General features: G+C 37.4%; 2 protein-coding genes across 21 annotated transcripts in view; one reads left to right on the plus strand and one right to left on the minus strand.

Moving 5' to 3' along the window:
• The window catches only part of SCMH1 (Scm polycomb group protein homolog 1), a 348,969-nt gene that overhangs the window by 259,155 nt on the left and 73,861 nt on the right, over positions 1 to 15,953 (minus strand). The window lies entirely within an intron of this gene.
• Positions 704 to 2,179, plus strand: LOC306641495 (eukaryotic translation initiation factor 3 subunit E-like). The gene has a single exon (XM_079106624.1). The coding sequence runs from the start codon at positions 714 to 716 to the stop codon at positions 2,049 to 2,051; it is 1,338 nt and encodes a 445-aa protein (XP_078962750.1). The 5' UTR covers positions 704 to 713; the 3' UTR covers positions 2,052 to 2,179.

Here is a 15,953-nt window from a genome sequence, read left to right on the forward strand (position 1 = left end):
TATTGGTATTGTGATTGTTATTTTTTTTACTGTATTTATATATCTGGCTTATGTTATTGTTTTTAAAGTTTGTTGGCTCTTTTTTTAACAATGGTGGGGATTGAGTCTGGCACCTTAAGAATGTTGGGTAGGTAAATCACATCTGAGCCAGTTGAGAGAAATTATACCTGTTCCAGCCATGCCCAAGTTCTGCTCAAACTCTGGCAGATAATTCAAGTTAAAGAACAGAGGAGATACAAACCCCAGCCAACACTCTGGCCCCAAATAGCTAAGAGGGACCTGAAGTCCCACTCCTGAACTCTCACCCCCATAGCAACAGCAAAAGCACAACTGTTGCAAACACTGCACAAATGAGGAACCTGAGCATAGGTTGCTCCCATACTCTTTCAGAAGACACATCACTGACAAACTGTTCTACCAGAACAGATGCAAAACTTTCAAGATACAACCATAAGAAATATGAAAACACAAAGCAACATAACTCCTTCAAAAGTTAGTAACTCTCTAGTAACTAATTCCAAAAATAACAAAGGTGATGAAATGTTGGACAAAGAATTCAAAGAACTGTTTTGAAATATCAGTGAATTCAAAGATAACAAACAGCTGAATGAATTAAGAAAGACAATGCAGGATATGAAAAAGCAATTCAATAAAAAGAGATATAGATTCTGAAAAAGAACCAAACAGAAATCTTGGGCTTTTTCTTTGGCAAGATGGCGGAGTACGACTTGACTACTCGTATCGCGCACTTTTTGGATCGTCATCTGGTATTTCCGCTCCTTGAGTTTCTCTCCGTGAAAGAGATATATAATGAAAAGGAATTACTTCAAGGGAAATTGGATCTTCTTAGTGACACCAACATGGTAGACTTTGCTATGGATGTGTACAAAAACCTTTATTCTGATGATATTCCTCATGCTTTGAGAGAAAAAAGAACCACAGTTGTTGCACAGTTGAAACGGCTTCAGGCAGAAACAGAACCAATTGTGAAGATGTTTGAAGATCCAGAAACTACAAGGCAAATGCAGTCAACTAGGGATGGTCGGATGCTATTTGACTACCTGGCAGACAAGCATGGATTTAGGCAAGAATATTTAGATACACTCTACAGGTACGCAAAATTCCAGTATGAATGTGGAAATTACTCAGGAGCAGCAGAATACCTTTACTTTTTTAGAGTGTTGGTCCCAGCAACAGATAGAAATGATTTAAGTTCACTATGGGGAAAACTGGCTTCTGAGATCTTGATGCAGAATTGGGATGCAGCTATGGAAGATCTTACACGATTAAAAGAGACCATAGATAATAATTCTGTAAGTTCTCCACTTCAGTCTCTTCAGCAGCGAACATGGCTCATTCACTGGTCTTTGTTCGTTTTCTTCAATCACCCCAAAGGTCGTGATAATATCATTGATCTCTTCCTTTACCAACCACAGTATCTTAATGCAATTCAGACTATGTGTCCACATATTCTCCGCTATTTGACTACTGCGGTCATAAGGAACAAAGATGTTCGCAAACGCCGGCAGGTGCTAAAAGATCTAGTAAAAGTTATTCAACAGGAGTCTTATACATATAAAGACCCAATTACTGAATTTGTTGAATGCTTATATGTTAACTTTGACTTTGATGGGGCTCAGAAAAAGCTGAGGGAATGTGAATCAGTGCTTGTGAATGACTTCTTCCTGGTGGCTTGTCTTGAGGATTTCATTGAAAATGCCCGTCTGTTTATATTTGAGACTTTTTGTCGAATCCATCAGTGTATCAGCATTAATATGTTGGCAGGTAAATTGAACATGACTCCAGAAGAAGCCGAAAGGTGGATTGTCAATCTGATTAGAAATGCAAGACTGGATGCTAAGATTGATTCTAAATTAGGCCATGTGGTTATGGGCAACAATGCAGTCTCACCCTATCAGCAAGTGATTGAAAAGACCAAAAGCCTTTCTTTTAGAAGCCAAACGTTGGCCATGAACATTGAAAAGAAACTTAATCAGAATAGTAGGTCAGAGGCTCCTAACTGGGCAACCCAAGATTCTGGCTTCTACTGAAGAACTGTAAAGAATACATGAAAAAAGGAAAGATGAAATAATAAGGCCATTATGTGAAGGGTGGCACATTTTAGAAGCAATTAACATATTCAGTATACATTTTGAAGTATTTAAATAAAATTGGCTGTGTTTCAAAAAAAAATCTTGGAAATGAAATGTTCAATAACTCAAATAAAAAAAACTCAGTTAAAAGCAAACTACAGCCACAGGAATGAGAAGTTATGCTCCATTTGTGTACAATGTGTCAAAATGCTTTCTACTGTCAGGTATAGCCAATTATAACAAATTTTAAAAAATTTTTAAAAAGCTTCACCAATATATTAGAATAAGCAGAAAAAAATCAGAAGTTAAAGACAAGATGATGAATTATCATAGTCAGACAGTAATAAGAGTAAAACAAAAGAAAGAATGAAGAGAACATATAAGAGCCATGGGACACTATTCAAAGACCAAATATACATATCATTGGAAGAGACAAGGGAAGACTCACAGGTTAAAGGCATAGAAAACTTATTCCAGTTAAACAGAAAATTTCCCAAATCTTGGGAACGATATAGACATCCAGGTACAGGAGGCATTTGTAACCCCAAACAGACATGGTCAAAAAAAGAAACTCTCCACAAGTTATTATAAACTTCTAAGACTACAGAACAAAGAAATGTTAAAAACTGCAAGAGAGATGCACTAGGTCACATATGAAGTTAAACCCACCAGATGAACAACAGATTTCTCAGTATACAGTTTAAAGGCCAGGAGGGGATGGAATGATGTACTTCAAGTCCTGAAAGAAAATAACTGCATGAGAAAGAATAATTCTCATTGCAAGAGTAGAAAAGCAAATGAGAATTAGGAAAGAATCGAACATTATTAAGTAAACCATCAAACCTTCAAGATGAATAAGGGAGAAAGAAATGAATACAGAATATTCAAAACAAGCAGAATAAAACAACAGTATTAAAAAATGATGGGAACTAGAACATACCTTTCAATAACACCTTGAATATAAATGTTCTTAATTCCCCAATTTAAAGATGTGGACAGGCTGACTGGATTAAAAAATAAAACCCAACAATATGCTGCCTGCAAGAAACTCATCTTGCCAGCAAAGACCTACAAGTTGACAGTACAAGGATGGAAAATGATATTCCAAGCAAATGGAATCCAAAAGTAAACAGGGTTAGCTATACTCATATTTGACAAAACAGACTTCAAGACAAAATTAGAAAACACAAAGATGATCACTACAAGTCGATAAAGGGAACAATCTATCAACAGATTATAACAATTGCAAATACATATGCACTGAATGTCAGAGCACCCAATTTTATAAAACAACCACTACTGGTTTGACTTAAAGGGATAGACAGCTCCCAGTGTAAAAGTAGTCAGTGACCTCAATACCCCACTAACACCAATAAACAGATCATCCAGACAAGAAAAATCAACAAGAATCATCAGAGCTAAACTACACTACAGATCAAATGGACTTAACAGATATATACAGACTATTCTATCCAATAGCTACAAATATTTTCCAAAATTGATCATATTTCAGACCATAAACCAAGTCTTAACCAATACAAAAAAATAATAATTTCTTGTACCTTTCAGATCATAACAGAATGAAACCAGAAACCAATAGCAAGAAAAACTTTAAAAAATAATACAGATACATGAAGGCTGAACAATACACTTTGGAATAAACAGTGGGTCATAGAAGAAATCAGAGAAGAAATTTAAATTTGAAAATTTCTAGCACAAAATGAAAATGAAACAAAACATACCAGAACAAAAATAGTACCAAGAGGAAGTTTATAGCTATCAGTGCCTACATTAAAAAAAAAAAGTCTCAAATAAATAATGTCAGGATATAGTCAAGGTCTCATAACTACTTAGAAAAACAATAACTGGGCAATCCCAAAATCAGGACAAGAAAAGAAAAAGGTCAAGCAGAAATAAATTAGAGACTAAAAGAGTAATACAAAAGATAAATGAAAGAGTTGGTTTCATGGCCAGGTGAGGTGGCAAATGCCTATAATCCAGTGACTTGCAAGGCTGAGGCAGGAGGATTGCAAGTTCAAGGCCAGCCTGAGCAACTTAATAAAACCGTGTTTCAAAATAAAAAATAAAAGAACTGGGGATGTAGCTCAGTGGTAAAGCACCCCTGAATTCAATTCTGGTACCAATATAAAAGTTGGTTCTTTGAACAAATAAAGAAGAATGACAAATCTTTAGCTAAACGACCCAAAACAAAAAGAGAAAAGACACAAATAATAAAAATTAGAGTTTAAAAGGGGGATGTTACAACATATAACACTAAAATTCACTAGATCCTTAGGGAGTATTTTGAAAAATCATATGCTAACTAAATGAAAATCCAGAAGAAATAAAAAAATTTCTAGACACATATGAACAAATTTCTACCAAAAAAAATGAACCAAGATCATTAAAAAAAAAAACTAACAGATCTATAACAAATAATGAGATTTAAGCAGTAATAAAATGTCCCCCAACAAAGAAAAGCATAGGACCCCACAAATTCACTGCCCAATTTTACCAAGCTTTAAAAAAAATTAATACCGGGAGATCCAAGATGGCGGTCTAGAGGGAGGCTGCATTCCTTGTCGCTCCGCTACGCCGGATTCAAGCAGAGGATATCTGTTTCTCGGTGAGGCAGTTTTTGCTGCTTATTGATCCCCTGCTCTTTACCCCATTTATCTGCTGTGATGACCTGCAGTCTGCCAGCATATCGTCACCTTTATTGAGAGCAGATTGTTCACTGTCAGGCGTCTATCATCCGCCATTTGCTTGCCTCTCGCCAGTCCATCGCCTGCCTTACCCCTATCCATCACCCAACGCTTGAGGTTCACCTCCCGATCGTCCGACAGCTGCCAGCAGATTGACCACAGACCGCCAGTGGAGAACCAGCTGCCTGCTGCTGCCTGGAAGTTCACTGTCACAGTACCTGCAGGTTTGATTACACTTGGCTGCCGCCATCTTGACACAAGAGCCAGGCCCTGTAGGACCCCTGGCAGGACTGAATGAGTCCCGTCTCCAGGATCCCTCAGCCCGACCAATCACTCCCTGCCTCTGGGGCCCTCACATCAACTGACTGCTCCCTGCCGCCAGGACCCCCAGACCAACTGACTGCGCCCTATCACCGGGAACCCAACTGATTGCACCCAGCCTCCAGGATCCCACAACCACACCAAACACACTGGACCTCCAGGACCCCTGCCGGACCAACTGCCTCCTGTCTCCAGGACCTCCAGCTGACCACGTCCAACCCTGAGCTGCATCTCCCCATTTGCCAACACATTTCGAAGCCAGAGCGGCATCTTGGATAATCCTGGAAGCCGTAGCTCCGATTTTTGGGTGGGGCAAATTCCATCCTGCGATGCCTGCTGGAGGCTTGAAGCTCATTCTCAGGTCCCTCTCATACATCAGGCTACTGAACACTGGGAGGTTTCATTACAATATGACTATTATACAGTAGATTTTCTTTTTTCTCCTTTTTTTAAAAAAAAAATTTAAGTTTTTATTTCTTTACATTTCTTGCTTTCTTTTGCTTCGGTTTACCTGTTCCCTCAGAATAGCTTTCTCCCTAATTTACATGATGTTATTGTCCCCATAGGGGTTATTTGGTATAGGATTGCATAGTGTCTGGTTTGGGCACTGCTAATATTGATCTCCCCTTAAAGAAAGGGTTTTGGAAACCTATAGGGCCACTATAAGCCTATAGGGGGAAATCTGCAATACCCCAGATCTGCAGCGGTAGAGGGGAAGATACATGAACAACATGAAAAAACAAGGGAAGAAAATGATCCAAACAAATCTAGATTCTATAGTAATAGAATCCAATGACAGTATGTTAGAAGAAATGTCAGAAAAGGACTTCAGATTATACATGATTAAGAAGATTCGCGAAGCAAAGGATGAGATAAGAGAGCAAATGCAGGCAATGAATGATAATACCAATAAGCTGAAAGAGCACCTGCAGGAAGCAAAAGATCATTTCAACAAAAAGATAGAGATTCTCAAAAAAAAAAAAAAAAACAAATGGAAATCCTTGCAATGAAGGAATCAATAAACCAAATAAAAAACTCAATGGAAAGCATCACCAAAAGACTAGACCACTTGGAAGACAGAACCTCAGACAATGAAGACAAAATATTTCATCTTGAAAATAAAGTTGCCCAAACAGAGAAGATGGTAAGAAATCATGAACAGAATCTCCAAGAACTATGGGACATCATGAAAAGACCAAATTTAAGAATTACTGGGATTGAGGAAGGCACAGAGATACAAACCAAAGGAATGAACAACCTATTCAATGAAATAATATCAGAAAATTTTCAAAACCTGAAGGATGAAATGGAAAATCAAATACAAGAGGCTTACAGAACACCAAATGCACAGAATCACAACAGATCCACACCAAGGCACATTAAAATGAAAATGCCTAACATTCAAAATAAAGATAGGATTTTGAAGGCCGCAAGAGAAAAGTATCAGATTATATATGGGGGAGACCAATACGGATAGCAGCCGACTTCTCAACCCAGACTCTAAAAGCTAGAAGGGCCTGGAACAACATATTTCAAGCTCTGAAAGAACATGGTTGCCAACCAAGAATCCTATACCCAGCAAAACTAACCTTCAGATTTGAAGATGAAATAAAATCCTTCCATGATAAACAAAAGTTAAAAGAATTTACAAATAGAAAGCCTGCGCTACAGAATGTTCTCAACAAAATATTGCATGAGGAGGAAGTGAAAAACAACAATGGAGGTCAGCAAAGGGAGGAACTACCTTAGAGAAAAACCACTCAAAGGAGAAACCAAGCCAACTTAAAAACCAAAAATAAGCCAAATGACTGGGAATGCAAATCATATCTCAATAAATCATATCTGAACATTAATGGCCTACACTCATCAATCAAAAGACATAGACTGGCAGAAAGGATTAAAAAGAAAGACCCAACAATATGCTGCCTGCAAGAGACTTAGCTCATAGAAAAAGACATCCACAGACTAAAGGTGAAAGAATGGGAAAAAAAACCTACCATGCACATGGACTCAGTAAAAAAGTGGGGGCTTCCATCCTTATATCAGATAAAGTGGACTTCAAGCCAAAGTTAGTCAGAAGGGATAAAGAAGGACATTTCATATTGCTTAAGGGAACCATAAATCAGGAAGACATAAGGATAGTAAATATTTATGCCCCAAACAATGGTGCATTTCTGTACATCAAATAAATCCTTCTCAATTTTGGGAATCACATAATAACACAATAATTCTGGGTGACTTTAATGCACCGCTGTCACCACTAGATAGATCTTCCAAACAAAATCCAACCAAAGAAACCATAGAACTCAATAACACAATCAATAACCTAGACTTAATTTACATATATAGAATATTCCATCCATCAACGAGCGGATACACTTTCTTCTCAGCAGCACATGAACCTTCTCGAAAATAGACCATATGTTATGCCACAAAGCAGCCCTTAGGAAATGCAAAAAAATAGAGATACTGCCTTGTGTTCTGTCAGATCATAATGGACTGAGAGTAGAAATCAATGACAAAGTAAGAAAAGAAAATTACTCCAACACTTGGAGATTAAATAATATGCTATTGAATGAAACATGGATAACAAAAAACATCAGGGAGGAGATAAAAAAATTCTTAGAGGTCAATGAGAATGATGATACAACATATCAAGATCTCTCGGACACTATGAAAGCGGTACTAAGAGGAAAATTCATTGCATGGAGCGCATTCCAGAAAAGAATGAAAAGTCAACAATTAAATGACCTAACATTACAGCTCAAAGCCCTACAAAAAGAAGAACAGAATAACAATAACAGCAAAAGTAGTAGAAGACAGGAAATAATTAAAATCAGAGCTGAAATCAATGGAATTGAAACAAAAGAAACGATTCAAAAAATTGACATAACAAAAAGTTGGTTCTTTGAGAAAGTAAACAAAATAGATAAACCCTTAGCCACACTAACAAAGAGAAGGAGAAGACTCAAATTACTAAAATACATGATGCAAAAGGAAATATCACAACAGACACCACTGAGATACAGAACATAATGAGAAGCTACTTTGAAAATCTGTATTCCAACAAAATAGAAACTACCGAAGACATTGACAAATTTCTAGAAACATATGCTCCTCCCAAACTGAACCAGGAGGACATACACAATTTAAACAGGTCAATATCAAGCAATGAAATAGAAGAAGCCATTAAAAATCTACCATCCAAGAAAAGCCCAGGACCAGACGGAGTCTCAGCTGAGTTCTACAAGACCTTCAAAGAAGAACTCATTCCAATACTTCTCAAAGTATTCCAGGAAATAGAAAAGGAGGGTACCCTACCGAACTAATTCTATGAAGCTAATATCACCCTCATACCCAAACCAGGAAAAGACACATCAAGGAAAGAAAATTTTAGACCAATATCCTTGATGAATATAGATGCTAAGATCCTTAACAAGATATTGGCAAACCGTATCCAAAAACATATTAAGAAAATTGTGCACCACGATCAAGTGGGTTTCATTCCTGGAATGCAAGGATGGTTTAACATCCGTAAATCAATAAACGTAATCCATCATGTCAATAGACTGAAGGATAACAATCATATGGTTATTTCAATTGACACAGAAAAAACATTTGACAATATACAACACCCCTTCATGCTGAAAACACTAGAAAAAATAGGGATAGTAGGAACATACCTGAACATTGTAAAGGCTATTTATGCTAAACCCATGGCCAACATCATTCTTAATGGAGAAAAACTGAAACCATTCCCTTTAAAAATGGGAACAAGACAGGGATGTCCTCTTTCACCACTTCTATTCAACATTGTCCTCGAAACTCTAGCCACAGCAATTAGACAGACTAAAGAAATTAAAGGGATACGAATAGGAAAAGAGGAACTTAACCTGTCACTATTTGTGGATGACATGATTCTATCATTAGAGGATCCAAAATCCTCCTCCAGAAAACTTCTAGACCTCATCAATGAATTCAGCAAAATAGCAGGCTATAAAATCAACATGCATAAATCTACTGCATTTTTATACACAAGCGAAGAAACAGCTGAAAGGGAAATGAGGAAAACAACTCCATTTGCAATAGCCTAAAAAAAAATAAAATACTTGGGTATCAATGTAACCAAAGAGGTAAAAGATCTCTACAATGAAAACTATAAAACACTGAAGAAAGAAATTAAGGAAGACCTTAGAAGATGGAAAGATCTCCCATGTTCTTGGATAGGCAGAATTAATATTGTCAAAATGGCCATACTACCAAAAGTGCTATACAGATTCAATGCAATTCCAGTTAAAATCCCAATGATGTACCTCACAGATATAGAGCAAGCAATCATGAAATTCATCTGGAAGAATAAGAAACCCAGAATAGCTAAAGCAATCCTTAGCAGGAAGAATGAAACAGGGGGTATTGCAATACCAGAACTTCAACTATACTACAAAGCAATAGTAACAAAAACGGCATGGTGTTGGCACCAAAACAGACAGGTAGATCAATGGTACAGAATAGAGGACATGGACACAAACCCAAATAAATACAATTTTCTCATACTAGACAAAGGGGCCAAAAATATACAGTGGAGAAAAGACAGCCTCTTCAACAAATGGTGCTAGGAAAACTGGAAATCCATATTCAACAGAATGAAACTAAACCCCTATCTCTCACCCTGCACAAAAATCAACTCACAATGGATCAAGGACCTCAGAATCAGACCACAGACCTTCTTCTTATAGAAGAAAAAGTAGGTCCAAATCTTCTCCTTGTTGGCTTAGGATCAGACTTCCTTAACAGGACTCCCATAGCACAAGAAATAAAAGCAAGAATCAACAACTGGGATAGATTCAAACTAAATAGCTTTCTCTCAGCAAAGGAAACTATCCGCAATGCGAAGAGAGAGCCTACAGAGTGGGAGAATATCTTTGCCATTCATACTTCAGATAGAGCACTAATTTCCAGAATATATAAAGAACTCAAAAAACTCTACACCAAGAATATAAATAATCCAATTAACAAATGGGCTAAGGATATGAACAGACACTTCACAGAAGAAGATCTACAAGCAATCAACAGATATATGAAAAAATGTTCAACATCTTTAGTAATAAGAGAAATGCAAATCAAAACTACACTATGATTCCATCTCACCCCAATTAGAATGGTGATGATCAAGAACGCAAGCAACAATAGGTGTTGGCGAGGATGTGGGGAAAAAGGTACACTCATACATTGCTGGTGGGACTGCAAATTAGTGCAGCCACTCTGGAAAGCAGTGTGGAGATTCCTCAGAAAACTTGGAATGGACTTACCATTTGACCCAGCTATCACACTCCTCGGCCTATACCCAAAGGTCTTAAAATCAGCACACTACAGAGATACAGCCACATCCATGTTCATAGCGGCTCAATTCACAATAGCCAGACTATGGAACCAACCTAGATTTCCTTCAATTGATGAATGGATAAAGAAGCTTTGGTATATATATATATATATAATGGAATATTACTCAGCTATAAAGAATAATAAAATTATGGCATTTGCAGGCAAATGGATGAAATTGGAGAATATCATGTTAAGTGAGATAAGCCAATCTCAAAAATCCAAAAGAGGAATGATCTCACTGATAAGTGGATGATGACACTTAATGGGGGGTGGGAGGGGGACAAGAATGGAGGAAGGAGGAACTGTATAGAGGGAAAAGAGAGGTGGGAGGGGTGGGGGGGAAGGAAAAAAATAATGGAATGATTCAAACATCATTACTCTATGTAAATTTATGAATATGCACATGGTATGCTGTTACTCCATGTACAAACAGAACCAACATGTATCCCATTTGTTTACAATAAAAATAAATTAAAAAAGATGAAGGGTCTCTGGTCTGATTTCAAGATCCTTGATCCATTGTGAGTTTATTTTTGTGCAGGGTGAGTGATAGGGGTTTAGTTTCATTCTGTTGCATATGGATTTCCAGTTTTCTTAGCACCATTTGTTGAAGAGGCTATCTTTTCTCCATTGCATATTTTGGTCCCTTTGTCTAGTAAGAGAAAATTGTATTTATTTGGGTTTGTGTCTGTGTCCTCTATTCTGTACCATTGATCTACCTGTCTATTTTGGTGCCAATACCATGCCGTTTTTGTTACTATTGCTTTGTAGTTTAGTTGAAGTTCTGGTATTGCAATACCCCCTGCTTCACTCTTCCTGCTAAGGATTGCTTTATCTATTCTGGGTTTCTTATTCTTCCAGATGAATTTCATGAGTGCTTGCTCTATTTCTGTAAGGTACATCATTGGGATTTAATTGGAATTACATAGAATCTGTATAGCACTTTAGGTAGTATGGCCATTTTGACAATATTAATTCTGCCTATCCAAGAACATGGGAGATCTTTCCATCTTCTAAGGTTTTCTTTAATTTCTTTCTTTAGTGTTCTGTAGTTCTTCTTGTAGAGGTCTTTCACTCTTTGGTTAGATTGATCCCCAAGTATTTTTTTTTTTTTTTGAAGCTATTGTGAATGGGGTCGCTTTCCTAACTTCTCTCTGAAGATTCATCACTTATGTATAAAAATGCATTGGATTTATGAGCATTAATCTTATATCCTGCTACTTTACTGAATTCACTTATGAGTTCTAAAAGTTTTCTGGTGGAATTTCCTGGTTCCTCTAAATATATAATCATGTCATCAGTGAACAGGGATAGTTTGAGTTCTTCTTTTCCTATTCGTGTCCCTTTAATTTCTTTAGTTTGTCTAATTGCTCTGGCTAGAGTTTCAAGGACAGTGTTGAACAGAAGTGGTGAAAGAGGGCATCCCTGCCGTGTTCCAGTTTTTAGGGGGAATGCTTTCAGTTTTTCACCATTTAGAACAATATTGGCCATGGGCTTAGCGTAGATGGCCTTTACAAATGTTAAGGAATGTTCCCGCTATCCCTGTTTTTTCTAGTGTTTTGAGCATGAAGGGATGCTGTATTTTATCAAATGCTTTTTCTGCATCTATCGAAATAATCATGTGATTCTTAACTCTAAGTCTGTTGATATGGTGATTGACATTTATTGATTTCCGAATGCTGAACCAACCTTGCATCCCTGGGATAAAACCCACTTGATCGTGGTGCACTGTCTTTTTAATATATTTTTGTATGCAATTTGCTAAGATTTTGTTGAGAATTTTTGCATTGATGTTCATTAAGGATATTGGTCTGAAATTTTCTTTCCTCGATGTGTCTCTGTCTGGTTTAGGTATCAGGGTGATATTGGCTTCATAGAATGAGTTTGGGAGGGTTCCCTCCTCTTCTATTTCATGAAATACTTGAGAAGTATTGTAATGAGTTCTTCTTAAAGGTTTTGTAGAAGTTGGCTGAGAACCCATCTGGTCCCGGACTTTTCTTTGTTGGTAGGCTTTTGATGACTTCTTCTATTTCATTGCTTGAAATTGATCTATTTAAATTGTGTATGTCCTCCTTGTTCAGTTTAGGTAATTCATATGTCTCTAGAAATTTGTTGATGTGTTTGAGGTTTTCTGTTTTGTTGGAGTATGGATTTTCAAAATAGCTTCTAATTATGTTTTGTATTTCAGTCATGTCTGTTGTGATATTTCCTTGTTCATTCTGAATTTTAGTAATTTGGATTTCTCTCTTCTTCTCTCTGTTAGTGTGGCTAAGGGTTTATCAATTTTGTTTATTTTTTCAAAGAACCAACTCTTTATTTGTCAATTTTTTCTATTGTTTCTTTTGTTTCAATTTTGTTGATTTCAGCTCTGTTTTTAACTATTTCCTGTCTTCTACTACTTTTGGTGTTGTTCTGTTCTTTTTCTAGTGCTTTGAGCTGTAGTGTTAGGTCATTTCTTTGTTGATTTTTTTTTCTTCTTTAATTGAATATGCTCCGTGTAATTAATTTTCCTTTAAGAACTGCTTTCATAGTGTCCCAGATATTTGAATATGTTTTCTCTTTGTTCTCATTTACCTCTAAGATTTTTTAATTTCCTTCCTGATATTTTCTGTTATCCATTCATCATACAATAGCATATTATTTAATCTCCAGGTGTTGGAGTAGTTTTTGGTTTTTTTACTCTGTCATTTATTTCTAATTTCAATCCATTTTGATCTGACAGAATACAAGGTATTATCTCTATCTTCTTGTGTTTGCTAATAGTAGCTTTGTGGCATAATATATGGTCTATTTTAGAGAAGGATCAATATGCTGCTGAGAAGAAAGTGTATCTGCTCTTTGTTGGATGGTATATTCTATAAATGTCCGTTAAGTCTAAACATTGATTGTGTTTTTGAGATCTATGGTTTCTTTGTTCAATTTTTGTTTGGAGGATCTGTCCAGTGGTGAGAGAAGTGTGTTAAAATCACCTAGAATTATCGTGTTGTGGTCTATTAGATTTCTGGCATTCCAAAGGATTTGTTTGAAGTATATGGATGAGCCAGTGTTTGGGGCATAGATATTTATGATCATTATGTCTTGCTGATTTATGCTTCCCTTAAGCAGTATGAAATGTCCTTCTTTATCACTTCTGACTAACTTTGACTTGAAGTCCACATTATCTGATATGAGGATGGATACTCTGGCTTTTTTGTTGTGTCCATGTGCATGGTATGCTTTTTCCTATCCTTTCATCTTTAGTTTGTGGGAATCTCTTTCTATGAGATGAGTCTCTTGCAGGCAGCAAATTGTTGGATTTTTCTTTTTAATCAATCTGCCACTCTATGTCTTTTGATTGATGAGTTCAGGCCATTAACATTCAGGGTTATTATTGTGATATGATTTGTATTCCTGATCATTTGGCTCATTTCTTTTTTTCAACACGACTTGATTTCTCCTTTATTTGGTTGTTCCTTTAGGGTAGTTCCTCCCTTTGCTGATTTACATCATTGTTTTTCATCTCTTCCTCATGTAATATTTTGCTGAGAATGTTCTGTAATGCCGGCTTGTTTTTGTAAATTCTTTTAGCTTTTGTTTATCATGGAAGGATTTTATTTCATTGTCAAATCTGAAGGTAAGTTTTGCTGGGTATATGATTCTTGGTTGGCATCTGTTTTCTTTCAGAGCTTGAAAAATGTTGTTCCAGGCCTTTAGCTTTTAGGGTCTGGATTGAAAAATCTGCTGATATCCGTATTTGTTTCCCCCGAATGTAATTTGATTCTTTTCTCTTGCAGCCTTTAAAATTCTGTCTTTATTTTGTATGTTAGGTATTTTCATTATAATGTGCCTTGGTGTGGGTCTGTTGTATTCTTGTATATTTGGAGTCCTATAAGCCTCTTGTACTTGATTTTCCATTTCATTCTTCAGATTTGGGAAATTTTCTGATATTTTATTGAATAGTTTGTTCATTCCTTTGGTTTTTTTCTCTAAGCCTTCCTCAATCCCAATGATTCTTAAATTTGGACCCTTCGTGATATCCCATAGTTCTTGTAGATTCTGTTCATGATTTCTTACTGTCTTCTCTGTTTGGTCAACTTTGTTTTCAAGATTAAATATTTTGTTTTCGATATCTGAGATTCTGTCTTCCAGGTGTTCTATCCTATTGGTTATGCTTTCTATGGAGTTATTAACTTGGTTTATTGTTTCCTTCATTTCAAGGATTTCTGGGTTTTTTTTTTCAGTATCTCTAACTCTTTATTGAAATGATCTTTTGCTTCCTGTATTTGCTCTTTTAACTGTTGATTGGTGCGATCATTCAATGCCTGCATTTGCCCTTTCATTTCATCCTTCAATGCCTGCATTTGCTCTTTCATCTCCTCGTTTACTTCCCTGATCATTTTAATTATGTACATTCTGAACTCCCTTTCTGACATTTCTTCTGCCATGCTGTCATTGGATTATATTGCTATACCATCTAGGTTTGTTTGGGACATTTTCTTCCCTTGTTTTCTCATATTGTTCAGATATCAACCCCTCCAATAGTGAAACTCTGGGATATTGCAGACTTCCTCTATTGAGTAATATTGTCTCTGTAGGTTTCCAATAACTCACCTCTTAGCCTTCAGTAGTCTGAAGTCTTGAAGGGGCTTGATAATGTGGTGCTCCACTAGGAAGCTCGCCTTCTAGGGGTGGTGGCCTTCCGGTGGGGTATATTCCCCGGTGGCTTGAGGTGGTCCTGAGTCTCTCAATACCTCCTCTTCTTGGCTCCTGGGTCTTGTCAGAGGTCCTCTAGCCTCCTGTAGGTGTTTCAGGAAGGGAGTTGCCCTTCCAATGATGGCCACGCCCTCAGGGGTAATTCAAAATGCCTGCACCAGTGTATAAAGAAGCCTCTGGCTAACTCTGTGATGGTGACAAACCTCAGTGTGGTGGTCGGGCAGGGTTGTTCAGTGATGGCGTCTGTCTTTGGCCTGGTGGTTGGGCGGGTTGGTTACCCTCCGCCCAGCTCTGCAAGGCAGGCGGGTTGGTTGCCCGCCTGCTACCTCCTTGATGCAAGCAGCCTGACTCGCCTGCCAGCTCGCTCCGCGACTGTGACCAACCAGTGATGGCACCAACCTAGGTGCAGGGGTCAGGTGGGGTCGCTCAGTTATGACGTCTGTCCTTGGCCTGCTTGGTGGGCAGGATGGCTACCCACTGCCTCCCTCCACGATGTAGGCAGCCTGACTCACCCGCCAGCTTGCTCCGTGACTGCAACCAACCAGTGATGGCACCTACCTAGGTGCAGGGGTCTTGTTTTTGTTTTGTTATTTGTTTGTTTGGAAATGGTCATTCTGACTGGGTGAGATGGAATCTCAGTAGTTTTTTGTTTGTTTTGGTACTGGGGATTGAACCCAGGGGCACTTAATCACTGAGCCACATCCCCAGCCCCACTTTTTTAAAAAAACATTTTATTTGGAGACAGTGTCTCTCTGAGTTT

This window comes from Sciurus vulgaris, assembly GCF_902686455.1.
Source record: "Sciurus vulgaris genome assembly, chromosome: 1".
Taxonomy (NCBI): Eukaryota; Metazoa; Chordata; class Mammalia; order Rodentia; family Sciuridae; genus Sciurus; species Sciurus vulgaris.

What these genes read in the sequence shown, in the direction of transcription:
- LOC306641495 (XM_079106624.1), top strand. Translation starts at nt 714, where the DNA reads ATGGCGGAGTACGACTTGACTACTCGTATCGCGCACTTTTTGGATCGT.